Genomic DNA, 17,301 nt, shown 5'->3' with positions numbered 1-17,301 from the left:
AGCTCCAACCAACTGATCCATCAAATCATCAATCCTCGGAAGTGGATACTTGTTCTTAATCATCACTTTGTTCAATTGCCTATAATCAACACAAAGCCTCATAGAACCTTCCTTCTTAATAACTAACAAAACAGGTGCACCCCACGTCGATACACACTCAGACGAATGATTCTCTTCTCAAATAATCCCTCAAATTGACTCTTCAATTCCTCTCTAGTCACTTTATACACTACCAAGTTAGTAAGACAAATCTATCTCGTCCTATACGATCCCGTCTCCTATCAACAATAGATTAAGGGTGACCAGTTCCTTAATTTGTTAATAGTATCCGACAACCATGATGGAACATAAACCTCTATTACTAAACTATAATAGTGTTCCTTCAGAACTTGTACTCAAAATCACCTAAAGCACTAAGGCCCAAAATCTCCCTTACGATTGCAATTACTCGCCTTACCTCTAGACAGTTCATACTAAGATTCTCAACAAATTGGTCTAGCGGAAAGCAGATTAAATCAATTTCAAAATTCCTACCAAGCTAATCCACGTTCAAATCAAACATACAAAAGAAGTAAACACATAACTCATAGCAAATGTATCAATAACCAGACTTCTATGCGTATCAGATAAGACAAGATCCAATCTCTTAGCACAATCCAAAGAAATGAAAGAATGTGTTGCACTATTATCATAATAGCAATCAAAGGTGTACCATTAATAAAGCACATACCTCAGATTATCCTATCTTTAGCAGTGGCCTCATCACCAGACAACACAAACACTTTCGCCTTCGCTTGCTCCTTCTTTGACGTGTCGCACCTGGCACTGATGTGTCCTTGCTCACCACAACTGTAGCAAATCCTACCCGAACCAATTTCACAATCAAAAACTTTGTGACCCAGCTTGCCACACTTGTAGCACTTAATCAAAGTAGAAGCTCTTCCTCCACTTGGCTTACCGCCAAAACCAGATTTTTGCTTCTTCTTATTATCATACGGTTTCCCACGGTATTGTCCTCTTTCTCGTTTCAACTTCAGAAATACCACTTCTTTCTTTTCACGTACATCTTCTGGAAAATAGTTTTCCAAGAATGCACCACAGAAAAGAGTCCATGTAACTTCAACGCCTTCCTCATCGAATATCTGCACGGTATTAGTCCACCAATCCTCAGCTCCTTTCGTCAGCATGTGAGTACTAAACCGTACCTTCTGTACATCAGTACAATTCATGACTTGAAAGATCTTCTCAATTTCTTTCATCCATGCTTGTGCTTTGTCCGGTCCATACTCTCCTTCAAAGGTCGGCGGATTGTACCTTCGAAACTCTCTAAAAGCACAGAACTCATCCTTTCCTCCATTACCAGCATTCTCTTGCGGCACTTGTCCAATCGCACCATCCCACCTCGTCAATGCCTCGACATTAACGTCACCATTCCTTCCCGCAAACATTTTCCTAAGACATCCAACGATCGACAGACAAACAGTATTGATCGTGTCAGATACACAAATCCAATATAAAAGGGATAGGAAAACATAAACGACTTGGCCAACTGACCGACCGTGCTCTGATACCACTATGTAACACCCTCAATTCTATACTAAACAAATAAGGCATACATTTGCATAAATTAGAGTAAAGAAACATGCATCTCACGAGGGCGTTACACATATTTCAAAATAAAACAACATGCAATGGTCATTTCTGAATAATACAGGATTTAAAGCAACATGCGAAAACACAGCGAAATAATCATCTCATCAAATAAATGGTAAAATCGGATGATTCCCATACACCATCTACCATGTCTCACTATTTCGGCTCAAGGCCATTCATCAACAAAATAACGTATTCAAATACGAAATACAATATGAGTAAACAAATATCTCATAACAACGAGTTATAAAAATATAAACCCAAATTCCATGTGTTACATATGACCAGAGCACAAGTGACTACTTAGTCACATCACCTTACAAGAGATCTAAATCTCTAAGCTAAGCCTCCTTCGAAGCATCTCTATCCACGAAACCTGCGCGTTACCAACAAAAGATAACATTCAAACAGAAGGGTGAGAATTCAACTTCTTATAGAAAACATAATAATGGGAAATGTAAAATACAATAAGAATACATTTCAAGAATTCATCAATCTTCCCATAAACATGCATCATATGCAATTAATCAAGATTCGCATGTTCATGTTATACAACATAGCTCATTCAATTCTAAGCGATTAAACATGATTCACATATCCACATATATACATATATCATTAATACATATAAACTCACATCTACGTCACATATGTTCCAAATTACATATATCACATTCATAACACAACAACCATTCATATCAAACGAATCACCAAATCTACATATATGCATATCCATCAAAATCATTCCACACAATTCATATCACATAAATCACACCAACAATAACATTTCACACCGACACGTGTGACTCAAGTGTGACTCAATGCGATATGCATGTGGATCCCATTCGTTATCATTTCCGGTCATGCCGATTGTCTTTCCTCTATAGACTAGATAACCACCTCAAAAGCCTCATTCCATATTAAGCTTTCAAACCCCATACCGCGCTAGGTTTGGGACAAACAAATAATCTTCAGAAGATTACCCAACATTGTCTCTTTCAAAGACTCATGCTTGTGTACGTGTGCAAAAAAACAAGACTCATGCATTTAAGATGATCTCTTTATCTCTTAAACTACACAATCACATCCTTACAACTTTGCATAAGATTACACAACATGACTTCACTTCCAAACAATGCATCACCTAACATACATCAATCAATCACATGTATTCAAGTCTAACATTATCATTTATTCAATCCACATCTCGATACATACACATTTAAATGATCATTATCAACAAGATACATTCACATAGTACATATAAATATATATATATATATATATATATATATATATATATATATATATATATATATATATATATATATATATTCCAACATATCATGGATATCAAATTCACTTTCACTCAGTTCCTCAAGGAACAATCAAACAACCTTTGATCAGGGTTTATTTACAATTAAGTGCTTCTACACAAGTTGAATGTAAAATTTCTATTTCAAATCTAAGATTAAAAGAATATGAAGCTTATTGATAGTCTATACAGAATGAATGTGATCGTGAATTGGCAGCTTCTTCTTTGAGTCTTTAAGCCTTTATATAACTAATACAATAGTATATCTGTTGGAGGACAGTTCTGAAACTTTCAGAAGTTTGGAGGCTTGAACGTAGTGAGGGACAAGATATTATGCAACGCCCTTCCTTTCTTGGTAGTGGAACGAAACATTCATTTGTACCTTGTACTACATAGTACATTATCTTCTTCTTTATTGAACTTCAGAGGCTCACAACATGAGTTGGAAGAAAAGAGAAAAGCTTTGAATTCTTTAGAACTTCAAGTCTTCAGAGTCACATCTTTAGAGTATTCAGCACTTGGTCTTCAGAATCCTCTGTCTTCAGAAACTTAAGTCTTCAGAGCTTCAAGTCTTCAGAACTACGTCTTCAGAGTCTTACAACACGTGGTCTTCAGAACTGGTTTATTCAGACTTCGTAACAGAGTGATGACTTCAGATGCTTCTGCTTCTGAAGTGGTTTCTACTGTTCATTAGAACGTATGTAGCGCGGACACATAACCTGGTGGCTTCTGATGTTTTGGCCACGCCTTTTCATCAAAATCATAACCTGTTTGTTAAGTACTCAACAAAACAAACGTTAGTATAACAAAATTGTTCATACCCACATACACATTGTTATCATCAAAACTCAGAGACGTATTGCAGAACCAATCTTGTTCTAACAAAAACCCTGTTCATCTCAACCAAGCAAGAAGACAAATTAGATTTCTTTTGGAACTCTATTTTGATTTAGGATAACAATAATGTTAAGTTAGATGCCTTTTGGAACTCTGTTTTGTTTTAGGATGACTATAATGTCAATTTAAATGTCTTTTGAAACTTTGTATGACGTATTGAGTTATTTTTTGATGTATTGGGTTAAGTTAGATGTCTTTTGGTACTCTGTTTTGGTATTATGTCCTTGACGAGATTGGTAATTAATGAATGCGATTTAATATTTTGTCATTCTATGTTTAATGATTATTTTTTACTGATACAAGAATGTTTATTGACTATTGTTTATTAATTCAATGAAGATGCATCTAATAAAGGAATGATGCATTCAACTCTACTAAAATAATGTCAAATTGATTTTCAAAATAAACCAAATATATACCATAAACATATTTGATCTGTCAAATTGAGGTTTAAATCAAATCAAAAATATTTTTGGTATGTCAAATTAAGGTGAAAATGATGCCATAAAAAAGAGTATACCACAAACATGTATTAAAGGGTAAAGATTAAAACTTGATTTTCATTCCATTCATCTAAAATTACATTACAAAATCAAGTCAAACCTAAATTAACAGGGAGAAAATTACATAATTAAAATATCAAATTGTACATTAAAACACTTATATATAATTACAAAATATGATTTTTTTATATAAATTCTTCCACTTCATTGTGTTCTTGAGAGCCACTTCAAGTTGTTCTAACTCTTACTTTTATTTTGCGTTTTCGTCTTTCAATTCTTCCTTCACATTGAACTAATTTATGATGTTGATCTTCATTTTCTTTTGGTAAAATTACAAATCTTTTTTTTTTTTTGCATATACGTCTTTATCATCTTTCACTTTATCATAATACCAAAGAAAATAGTCACATCAATTCTGAGTAGTCCCATGCGTGAATTTTCAAAAACATTAGACAAAGTGCCAAATTAAATTGAAATATTAAAAGAGAACTCATACCTTATAGTGTGGACATTCCTAAATTTACTTTCTAAAACTCTTAATTCGTGTTTCCCTTCAAAGCACAATCAAGTTTTCTCACCAACAACTAGGACTCCATTGCTTCTTTGAAGAAGATGAATAAACCCTAAATTTAGTAATATCACTGTCTTCTCCATCATTACCAAAAAAGTTTGGAAACAAAGACGAGTTTGTAGACAACATTTTTTTTTTGTTCTTGGAATGCACAAGAAGTGTAACGAACCCTTATTCGTACTAGGGATCTCAATTTTCAATATGATTATATGTACCTAATTCGCAAGGTTGTAGATGAAGTCCTTGATGGGATTGAAGAAGAACTACTATAAATAAAGATAAACTTCAAACAAATAGAAAAATGGAGAGGCCAAACAAACTATTTTTAAAACTAAGGAATCAATATGAACCCCCGACCATTAAATACGAGATGAAAAATAATACCCTAACGTCATCAATCTTATGGCCATAGAGGTGATAAATGAATGTATGCGTTTGGAATATAGGGGAACAAAGAAGCGTTATCCACACTCTCTTCCATATCTAGTTGATAGTTGATACTACTAGCTAAGGCTAGCAACACGCGTATTAGTGGCTACACTACACATGACCACTTGCAATATAAATTCAGTACTATGGTACCAACACATTACCAACCACAATATAAAATGGCATGACATTATATATATATATATATATATATATATATATATATATATATATATATATATATATATATATATATATATATATATATATATATATATATATATATATATATATATATATATATATATATATATATATATATATATATATTTGCTTTATAGAAATTATTTATAAATATTTAAAATAAAAGAATATTTTTAAAATTAATTGGATTTAGTAGTTTTTTAAAAAAATCAATTTTTATAATGTTTATTTTAAAATTACTTAATAATGAAAAAATAAATTAATAAATAATAACACCTTTAATTATTTTAAAAATAAATAAAAGAATCTTTAAATAATTGAATATCAAATTTAATTTTTTATAATTCATGCCAAGCAAACTCATATTCTCTTTTAAGGCGTGTTAGATTGATAGAAAATGATAGGGAATATAATATTTTAAATTAAAATTGTTTGATTAAATTATTAAGAGAGAAAGGAAAGAGCCGAAAAATTTTCTATCTAAAAGTCAATTTCAACTACCCTTCAAAATGAAATGATTAGGATGAGATAACATTTGTTAAAGTTTTGGACTTATATACTATTTAGTTCTGTGTGATCTGAAATGTTAGAATAATAATATTGGCACAATCATTCATAAGATGTTCAAGAAAAAAAAGATTGAAGAAAGGAAATATATTGAACAATGGTATGAATAATGGAGAAAAATCATAATTATAAAATGTTAGGAATAATTTGATTTTATTGATGATTGAAAAATCAATACCCATATAAACTAAGCTTTCTCCACAACTTACTACTTGGACGATGATATTCTTTTCGCTAGATATGAAAATTAGGTGGTTTCCTTCTTTAAGGGTAGGTCTTCCTCTTTTCAACCTAGTGGAAAGCATCGGTAGTGGAATATATATCTTCTCAGGTATGATCCATTGACATTTTTAGATTGGTTTCTGGATGTTCTAGAAAAAATAAAGTGAAAACTAGGCTTCTCACCTACTCTTGGAATGATTCTTGAGAGGGGAAATGTCTAAGTCAAATTTTAACATAATTGAGTCTAACATAGTTGATTTATGTTTGAATACATTTATGTAAAAGTGAGTTGAACAATATATTTCAGTGTAAAAATCACCCATAATAAATTTTGAAGGCATAAACTACAAATTCTAACTTCAAGTGAATCAATTTTGAATGCATAATCAGTTAAACTTTTGAAAAATCAAACACCTTAAAATCACTCAGAATCAATTCTACATCTCTAGAATTGATTTTGGGTCTTTCAAAAGTGGAACCATACATACACTCAATTTTATTTCTAGCCAACAGGATAAGAAAGTGGGAGAGATTAGTTTTTGGGAAGATAAGACTTTGTTTTGGGATCTTTAGTGGAGGGGAGAATTTTTTGTCTGAGAGCATGTGTTGGCGGATGATTTCCTTCTAGCTCTTTAGAGAATTATATTTTCCTTGGACAGAGAATTTCAGTGGTGGTGTCACGGGAAAGATGTTGCTTATTCGGTTGCCTTGACTTATAGTTTCTTTTTTGATGATAAACTTGGTGTTGCCACCTCCAAAATAGAGGGGGACTGATTATCCCCTTAGTTTAGGATAGTCGGACCCCTTTTAAAGTTGTTGTTTTCTCACGGCACCTTCGAGAGAGAGAGAGAGAGATAGAGAGAGAGAGAACCTTTTATGCGTAGAGTCATTCTCGATCTCGATTTTATTTTTTGTGGTTCGTGTAGTGGCCTTTTGGAGTCTCTTTATCTTTTTGTGACTTGTGAGGTTGTTGCAACACCATAGAATAGATTTTTAGGCGGTAGGTGTGATCTTTCGTCCTTCTTAGGGATCTGCCTACATTTTTTGAGATTTTAATATCACTGGGGGTTTGTTAAGAATTAAAGGGTGGTCTTACTAAAATTTATAATTGCATGGTTTGGTCTATTTAAAAATCCTGGAATGATTTTATTTTCATGCGTGTTGTCATACCCCAAAATTTGCCCATCATATTTCAAAATATTTTGGCTTAAGCACTGAGAAATAAGCTTGACTATCTCTCTCCTAAGCAATCAACCCACAATTAGGGTTTAGCTTCTCTCAAAGATCAAATCAAGTTCTAAGACCTCAAATGGATCCCATGGCCTCTCATATGCTTCAAAGGGTCCTCATGCCAAGTTTCAAGCTCTGATTCATAAGATTGCTCAATCAACTGATCAAATGGTCAACAGTCGACCAATTGGACCTAAAAGTCAACTATGGTCAAATTACAGTCAAAACTCCTGATTTTTGGTCAACATCAATATTTTGAAGTTGCATTCATCATTTGATCAAGGGTTGATCATGACTCATCAAGGAAAGATCAGAAATCCACAAATGTCCAGGTTACTAAATTAGGGTTTATAGGAGAAAGTCAACCCAACTTTGACTGATCATATCTCTTTCATACTTTATCAAAAATTCCCCAACCAAAGCCTATTCTCAAGGAAATTTCATTCTATACAATTTTGATGTTGGGCTCAAAGTCAAGAAATGCTTCCGCATAAGAGATATGAGCCAATACATTACATGTCCTTCTAAAAGCTCGCAAAAAGCTGTTTTTTTCAGAAGCCATATCTTCAAGATAAAATCCTCAAATGGAAAAAAGGATACAAAGTGGCTTGTAGAGGATATATTGGGCTTTCCAAAAAGTCCTAGAATAAGGTCATATGATAAAAATTGAAGGAGATACGAGGCTCAGAAGTTGGTCGATTTTCAAGAAAAATACAAAACCCTAATTGCATAATTTTCTGTTTTTGGACTAATGGGCCTAAAACATGGGTCCCAAACGTGTCCATAGGATTTATGAACATCCTTAAACTAATTACTTTATTTTTATAATATTATTTTGTTTATTTGAATTTTAATTCATTTAAATGCAAATAAATCATTATAAAATATGGGAAAGTTAGTTTTAATGAAAGATTTGATTTTTAATCAATTCTAAGCAATCAAGAGGGCCAAATATGATGCAAATTTCGTGACAAGAGGGTTGGAAAAGATTGGATTAAAATTGATACAAAAATAGTAAGATTTCAATCAAATATTCTCCAAAAATATTTCTCACCAATTACATGATATTATGCCTCAAAATTCAACCCTAAAACACTCCTATAAATACATACAATATGCTGCAAGCAAAGGGACGAAAAATTAGAACCTCATAACCCTACTCAAACTTCAAACTTTTTCAAGAAGAGGTGCAATTCCATATCCCAAGTTCCAACCATTATCAATACCAAATAATTGCTCCAACCTATTCTTGAGGTAAAAGAGGGTAAGTACTGATCATTACATGCGTCCCATGCTGCCTAGAACTCGTTCCTTATGTTATTCATGTTCCTTCATGTTTAATTTTTGTTTTACGCATATTATTGTGTCTTGATTCAATCTAACCGTTTGTTTTAGTTTCTGGGATGTTTTAGAGGAGATTTGATCAATTATTTCGAAGTTTGCACGCAGGGATCGTGATGTGCCATGATTAGGACACCAAGCTCGTGTCTGTTCGTGCTGGCATTTGCAGGCCGTTTCAGGAAAAAATAAGCATTCCATTGAACTCGTAGGGTCTTATTTAATTGATCTGGGTCATCTTTATGTTGTGATTGATCACGTTTTGCAGGTTTTGAAATCGTGAGCTATTAGCTACGAAAACTAACGCAGAAAATTGTAGCAATTTCATGGCTGTTTCGTAGCAAATATTTCAGGCCTAAGGAAGAAGACAAAGTTGACTGTTGACCACGCGTGGCGTATCCCCAATGGCCGGTCAACCTGCACAATTCCTCTCTCCACTCCTGATTGGCTCGTCAGAGTATCGAGGACCCACGCTTTGACTGCCACGTCTACTTTTTAGTTTTTATATTTATTGTTTCTTAACCATTATATTAATGAATCAAATGCGCAGCATAGTTGCCAGAAAGTAGGATTGGTGACCCAAGTGACTTGGGTTCGATCCCAGTTTTTCACCGTTTATTTTGACAAATATTTTGGTTTCCTCTTGTTCCCTGATCCAATGTGTGTTTTCAGTATGCACCCACGATGCGCCTTCACCTATCAGCTGTTGGATCTTCTTTTATCTTAATTCAAAGGCCACAATGACGCACGTCCACCATGGACATTCAGGGATGCATCACTTTGGATCAAACGCCCAGGTTTTTTTTAATCCTTTTATTATTTTTTGTTTTATAACTATTTCTTTATATTTTCTTTTTAACTAAACTTTATTTTTTATTAATCTTTTTGAAAAACCTTAACCCTTTTTAATAATAGCAAATTTATTTATTTTTTAATTAATAGAGTTTGCCTTTTAATTTAATAATTAAATTAGTTAACAAATTAACTTTAGTTTTAATTAAGTTAGTTTAAGTTAGGTTTGTTAATTTAGTTTAGGTTAAATAATTAATTAATAAAATTAGGTTTTTTATTTTAATTTAGGTTTAATAATTTTAACTAATTTTAGGTTAAATAATTAATTAATTAAATTAGGTTTTTTATTTTAATTTAGGTTTAATAATTTTAACTAATTTTAGATTTAATAATTAATCTTAGGTTAATGATTTTAATTTTAGTTTTTTTGTCAAGTTTTCCCTCAACTCCAAAAACCATGGTAAACCCTAGAAATTATCAACAATGTAAGAGTTGTCTATTAACTGTAGGCGTAGGTTTTTAGCCATAAGGTTTTTCTTAATCATTAGGTTTTTCCCTTAGGTGGATGTCGTTCATGAATTAGGGTTGATGTTCTCTCCATTCTTTTTAGGCTAGCATTTTATTTTTAGGCTCATACTTTTACCTCTAATTTTCTTAACTGTAATTTCATCGCGATCTTCTCTTCTCATCTTAAAAATCTGTGATTGTCGCGTGCCTGTTAATTTTTATTTATCTAATTGTCGTTATTTATTTAAATTTTTATTTATCTAATTTTCTTTATTTATTTAAAATTCTAGAAATTATGTATAGGTCGCAATAAGTTTTCTTGTAATAGTTGTAGGTTTTATTTCTTGCCTTTGAATTCCTGCCTTTATTTTTCTGCCCACAGGTGTTTATTGTAATAGCATAGGAATTTATATTTTCTGCCTTTAATTTCTGTATGAAATTAATTGCTGTGGTTAGTAATCCTAGGGAGTGCAAGCCTCGTAAAAAATGAATTAGACCACTAATTATAAGATAAATATTCGAATTGAACCACATGATTGTGCCACACACACACCTTTAGGGTAACCCTTCTTATGCTGTCTGTTGCCTTTTAATTACGATTCTAAAATAGTCAAGTCCCTCGATTTCGAGGATACCTAAAGCAAATGCTGCCTTAATTCATTGAAATCATCATAAGATTTTGTCCCTCGATGCTGCCTCGGAAATAAGATGATTATCCCATTGCTAAGGTATCCTCGCCTATTGCCTAAATGACTATTCTATCCTTCCCTAAAGACTACCTACCTCTACATGGTAGGGACAGTTTTATGGCGAACGATATTTCCTCGATGACCCTTTAACATCCAATGAAAGGACTTCCTACCCTCTTATGGTATGGATAGCCCCTTCAAACTGAAAAGCTGAAAGAATAGATTTCTTAAACTTAAGGGTAGCTGCTCCTGGTTGCTTACTCTTTTCAAATCCAAATTCAAATCTTTTTCCCACTCTTTTCAAATACTTTCAAAAAAGGCTATGCTTATTTACAAGCTAAAGTCCTTGTCTTTTTCCTATTCACACACTGCACTTCAAACATTTTGAAAACAAAAAAGTGAGCTAAGCAATTAAGAGCCCATGGATAACCATGGGTACAAAGGGTGCTTACACCTTCCCTTTGTATAACCTACCCCCGAAACTCAAAATCTTTTAAAGGTCTTTTCTTGTTCTTTTAGCCTTTCTATATATTGGATAAAATAAAAGTCGGTGGCGACTCTTGCTATCCGCACATATCGAAAAGTCAGTTCTCCCACCGTATTACACGTGTCTCTAAATATGGAGAATTTGGAAGACAAAAACATTTTTTCTTTTTTAAAATGGTATTATCGTAGGTCTTCGACTTAACAAAGATAGAGTTAGAGAGATCACAAAAAAGATTATACTGGTTCTACCTTAAATCACATGACCTACTATAGCTCCCAAAAGTTTCCTCTTTAGATTTCAACTATCAACAACATGAGTTTTCACACGGTTCATCCCAACAACCTTCCTTACATCAAGTTTTTTATGGGTTTAACTTGAAACCTCTAAGTCAATTAAAAATGCAAAAGAGAAATAAGTTCTTAAATAAATAAACTAAGCACAACAACAAAAATACACAACTCTCAAAGTAAACTTTTAACTCTCTCTTCACTAAGATAATGTGTAGTGAATACAACTATTTTTAGATGAAGAATAAGTGAGATATGAAAGTAGATAGTTCAAAAAAATTGTGCTTTAGAAGTGAGCACATCATTTCTTTAAATAGGAAATATTTTAGCTAAAAAAGGTAATAATTCATTGGTCAGACCTATCTCTAATTGATTAAAAATGACAAGTTAATCGATTAGACAAAGTCAGAAAAAGAAACCATAATTTAGGTTTGCTCCTTAGTCGATTGAAAATAAGCTCTAATCAATTATATAGCAAGGTTGGCTTTCCTAATTGGTCACAAGTGCTTCTTAAACAAATAAGTATTGGCCATGATTGGTTTTCAGATCAAATTTGTAAGTTTCTATTTGATTACCTAGAATGAGATTTAAGTTATCTTTTTCTTTGGTGAACTTATCAAGTGAATTATGTAGGTTGTACATTTTATTTTCTAAAAGGTTTTATTTTTCACACTTGATAGGCTCAATTAAATTTTCAAAAGAAGAAAAAGATGAGTTTTAAAATAAAACACTTTGTTTTTTTCTAAGACGACCTATTTCTTCTAACAAATTTTTATTTTATTTTTCAATAAAAGAGATAGTAGAATTAGATACATAAATAATGATTTTTAATTTTCTTGACTCGTTATCTAACTTTTAAAAAATGAAAAATAATTCATGATAAGTAAAGTAAGAAGTTGGGCTATTTACCTTATTGTCTTCATTTTTTGCCATCAGACATATGTTTTTTCTTCCTCTTTTTCTAGTTCATCCGAATAAGTCATATCATTGTCATCTCAAGATATGTATGCCTTCTTTATTTCTTCTTAAGGTCTTCTAAAATTTTCAGATCTTATCTAGTTCTGAGGGAAATCCAGAGTTAATGACTTTTCTTTCCATATTGGTAGCAAGTTTGAATAAACGAAGATATTCCTTCATTTTATGTTGAAATTCTTGTTGTTTGTCATTCTTTATGAACTTTTTAAAGTTTTACACAATTACATCTTCATCTGTTTATGAATATTTGTCTTATTCGACCTTGAAAGAGGGACTTTTCTTCTTTTTGTTGCCTTCTTCTTCCTAAACTATCCTTTTTATTTTCATTTCATGTTCTTACGATTTACCAGACAACGTAGCCAAATCCATAAAAGACAAGTCTTTAGATTATAATATCACAATGACTTTAGGTTTCCAGCTGCGGGTTGCATATCTAAGGACTTCGTTTATCAAATCTCCTTTAGAAATTATATTCCCAAAGTTCTCATATAATTCACAATATGAATAAAATATGTTTCCTTATCATGAATACTTTCCTCAAGTTTCATTTTGAATAATTTTTACTCATGAGTCAATGTGTTCATTCTATCCCTTTTAACCCCGATTGTACCTCCATGGATAAGTTGAAGAGTGTCACGCATTTATTTAGCAAATTCACAATGAGAAACTAAAAAAATCTAATTACTATGAGAGCTGTAGTGATAATAGTTTTTGCTTTCAAACTGTGCTGCACAATTTCTTTATCCTTTTTGGTCCATATTTCTTTTGATTTTTTTCCATAACACCATTTACAAGACGTGTGGCAAAAAAGGATACTTTTCTATATACCTCCAAATATCATAATGCACCCCCTCTATAAGTATTCTCATACTTTCTTTCAAATAAGAATATCCCATTGATACCAATTGTTGAACAAGCGAATCCAAACACAAGAAGGAGTGAGTTATCATATTTTGTTTTTACATTTTTTTTATAAGAGGTTGATTTTAAGTTAATTGATTTTAAGAAAAAGGTAGAAACAAATATTTAGGCAACAAAAAAAATAAAAAACAAATATAAAATAGATTAACTTAAAGAGATCACGCTAGAGATTATAATGTTTTGGCCTAAAACTACCCGGGATACCCCGGTCTTCAACAATTTCCTCTTGATATTTTCACAATCAACTACTTGAGTTTTTATATAGGTTGAGCCCAACAAACTTCCTTACACCAATTTTTTTGCTGGTTAAGATTTCATCCTCCAATTCAATTGAAAATTCACAAAAGAACAAAGCTCTTGAAAAATAAATTAGGCATGGCAACATAAATACACAACTCTCAAAGTAAGCCTTTCACTGTTTCAACACGAGGATAATGTGTAGTGAATAAAACTATTTTAGAATAAGAACGAGTAAGATAGGAGAGTAAATTGTTTATAAAATCGTGCTTTATAAGTAAGCACATTAGTCTATATACAGGAAACATTTTAGCTAAAAAAGACAATAATCCATGGGTCTGGACACTCTCTAATTGATTAGAAATTAACCACAAGCTAATCAATTAAACAAAGTCAAAAAAAGGAAATTGTCATTCATATTCGCTCCTTAAGTGATCAATTGGCTTCCTAATCGATTAGGAGGAAAACTCAATTCTTAACTGATTAAAAGAAACCTCTAATCAATTATAGTGCGAGTTAGGCTTTCCCTAATATGTTAGAATTTCTTCTTAATCAATTAAGCACTGTACATGGTTAGTGTTTAGAATAAATGAAGGTAGATGTAGAAATTAAAAAGGTATTAGTGTGTGTATGAATTGCCTTAATACTTCAAGACTTATTCTTGCTTATTTTACAAATAAGTGATCATAAGACTAAAACATTTAAATGCAACATTAGGCAAGTTTCGAAATCTTCGGTTCCTTTCGATGTTGATCTTTGAAATTGATTTGTCTTGTTTTACTCTCAACAATGGAACTATATTAACTTGGTTTCTTGATAACTTCTTGTATGATGATGCTTATGATTAACTTTTTCTTGTTCAGTTGTCATCTTCAAAACACTAAAAAAGCTTTAACCTACATAGTAAATAGAACCATAGAGTGTTCTTATTATTTTTTGTTGGATTTTGTTATGTAGATAGTGCTTCTTGGTGTCATATTCAAATTGGTTTTCTTTGACGGTGTTGTGGCTCTACCTTGGCTTCTTCCTTTTGGAGCTCTATTGAGTGGGAATTTTTCCTTTTGTTATTGTTTTATATATTGTTTATTTATTTATTTATGTGTTTTAACCGAGATAGCTTGGCCCTTTTGGTGGCTATTGTTTGATATGTTTGTAGTTACTTTATATGAACCTTTTATTGCCATTCCTTGTGTGTGTGGGGTGGGTGTATCTGTGTGTGTGAATTAACACGAGTGCAAAATATTAAACATTTTCTTCTTTAAATAATTAGAAGTTAGAACTTTTATTGTCACAAACAAGTGTTCAACTATATTTTTCTTGTCATCTATATTTCCACCCCAATATCAAACGAGAATAGCCAATTGCTACTTCTTTGCCACTATTAGGCATCAGTATACCATGATTTATGATTTCTTTCACAAACTTCAAAACTTTCCTTCGTGGCTTTCAAGGTTGATACCTTTGGATATTCCATGTTGTGTATTGTAAAGGTATCTCAATGATTTTATAACTATCTTAGATATGCTATCATAAACTAGCTTCTCATATCTTTCATTGTTGATTTTTGCTCCAGTCTCAATAAGTCTCATAGTTGAATTTCAATTGAACATGTTGAACTTCTTTAACATATCTCTTCCCTATTTTTTTATTGTGAAAGAAACTCCTTTTCTTGTGTTCTCGAACCCCATTACAAAAATGTAAGATAAATTTCAAAGTTTGAACATTTTTAAACTCATGCATGATGTATTTATTGAACTTTTGTGTTTATGGTTTATTTGTTCTAGTGATTAAAAGATAACCAATATACCTAAATGTAATGTTATATTTGCAAAAGGCTTCGCCTAGGGTGATACATTTAGACCTCCCTAGAAGAGGCGACGATAGAATGTCGCCCAAAGGGAGGTATCGCCTCGCCCCATGGTTTTCCTATCGCCTCGTTGTGGAAAATGTTAGACAAGACACCTCTTCGGAAGAGATAAAGTCAGGGTCATTAACGGACCCATGTCTCCCTTGGAAATAGGGATTCAATGATCCACCATTGATCGAGTGGACGACGACCCTTTCCAAGAAAACCCTAGTACCTAGATGCCCATATAAATACATCTTCTCTCAATGAGGATGAACAGATCATAAGTCATACATATAATCACACCCTAAAGAGCATAACACTCACTACATTCTTAAGACATGACTGAACACAACTTACGTTTCCTACCAAGCATCACCGGTTATTAGCAGAGCCTCTCACCTCGCATGAGCAGGAATCCTAAACTATCTCAAAACACCACCGTACATGGTTCTCGCCTTCGTGGGCTAGCCCTAACTACCATATTATGTTATAAACCTACGAAGGCCTCTGAGTTTCCGCTGCAGAGAGAACACACACATCTATGCTTTTTGACCACTACAATGGCGTCCGCCATGGTTCCCTAAGAAAACTAACTTGGGCCACACTCCTACTCTAACTCTCTCCATCTTCCTTCTGAAGAATGTCGAAAAAAACATAACCTACAACACAAACACCATCGCCAATGGAGGTAACTCTAGATTTTCCCAGAGGAAATATGCAAGGCATGTAGTTATCATTGTGTGATTTTATTCAAACGTTATTGTTGTAAATATATTCATAAATATTCTCATCAATCGAATACGTTAGTTACAGTTTAAACGCATATCCGATCCTTTTGATAACAGTTCAGGATATAGCATTTTCGATTTGGAATTGCTTCCGCTTACCATAGTTAAACAATTTTTTAACTAAGAAAATTCCGTTTGCGATCTATTCACCCTTCTAGATCGTAGTCTATCGTCTAACATGCTTAAGAGGAAATATGAGTTCAAATTGTTCGTTAAATAAACTCCTATCTTCTAATGGTGAAGAGTGTGTTTATTGAAAAGAGATAATGCAATTTTTTATTGAAGGGATGGACTATGATATTTTGGACGAGGTCAAAAATGGTCATTTTGTTTTCACACATAAAAAACCATCATCATTGTCGCTTTAGATATTGATGAATGTTTTCATGTAATACTTCTAAAGAAATTTGGGACACCATTCAAATTACCCATGAAGGTACAACTAAGATAAAAAATGGTTAGGATGAGCACATTAGTCCACGGGTATGAATTGTTTAGAATGAAACTAGAAGAAAATAGATATGAAGAAAAAAAAGCTTCACTCATATAGTAAATCACTTAAGAACACTGGATAAAAAATTTCAAAATATAAATTTAATTAACAAAGTACTTAAATGCTTAAACTGTAGCTGATAACCTAAAGTCATTGCAATTTTTGAATCTAAAGACTTGTCTTCTAAAAATTTTGCTACTCTATTTAGTAAACTGTAGGAACATAAAATTGAGTTAAAATGTTTTACTGAAAGCGAAGAAGATGATACGAAAAAGAAAAGACTTGCACTAAAAGTTAAAGAAGTAAAAGAATTAGAAATTGATGAAGACATGGATCTTCTTGTCTAT

General features: G+C 32.4%; 1 protein-coding gene and 1 long non-coding RNA gene across 2 annotated transcripts; both read right to left on the bottom strand.

The window, feature by feature from the left end:
* Positions 1-731: 731 nt before the first annotated feature.
* On the bottom strand, positions 732-1,448 carry LOC131613363 (uncharacterized). The gene is made up of 2 exons (XM_058885037.1): positions 1,315-1,448; positions 732-1,194 (listed from the first exon to the last, which is right to left on the bottom strand). The coding sequence occupies exons 1-2, from the start codon at positions 1,446-1,448 to the stop codon at positions 732-734; spliced, it is 597 nt and encodes a 198-aa protein (XP_058741020.1).
* A 1,720-nt stretch (positions 1,449-3,168) lies between these two features.
* Positions 3,169-5,521, bottom strand: LOC131611330 (uncharacterized). Its single transcript, XR_009286861.1, has 2 exons — positions 4,865-5,521; positions 3,169-3,735 (listed from the first exon to the last, which is right to left on the bottom strand). It is a non-coding gene; the product is annotated as an uncharacterized LOC131611330 (long non-coding RNA).
* Positions 5,522-17,301: the final 11,780 nt, after the last annotated feature.

Source organism: Vicia villosa, linkage group LG6 (genome assembly GCF_029867415.1).
Source record: "Vicia villosa cultivar HV-30 ecotype Madison, WI linkage group LG6, Vvil1.0, whole genome shotgun sequence".
In the NCBI taxonomy this organism is placed as follows: domain Eukaryota; kingdom Viridiplantae; phylum Streptophyta; class Magnoliopsida; order Fabales; family Fabaceae; genus Vicia; species Vicia villosa.
Note: the sequence above shows the minus strand (reverse complement) of the source record. Positions and strands in the feature narration are given on the sequence as shown.

What these genes read in the sequence shown, in the direction of transcription:
- LOC131613363 (XM_058885037.1), bottom strand. Translation starts at nt 1,448, where the DNA reads ATGTTTGCGGGAAGGAATGGTGACGTTAATGTCGAGGCATTGACGAGG. An exon ending in GCTTTTAGAGAGTTTCGAAG is followed by an intron (nt 1,195 to 1,314) that starts GTACAATCCGCC and finishes GGTACGGTTTAG; the next exon opens with TACTCACATGCTGACGAAAG.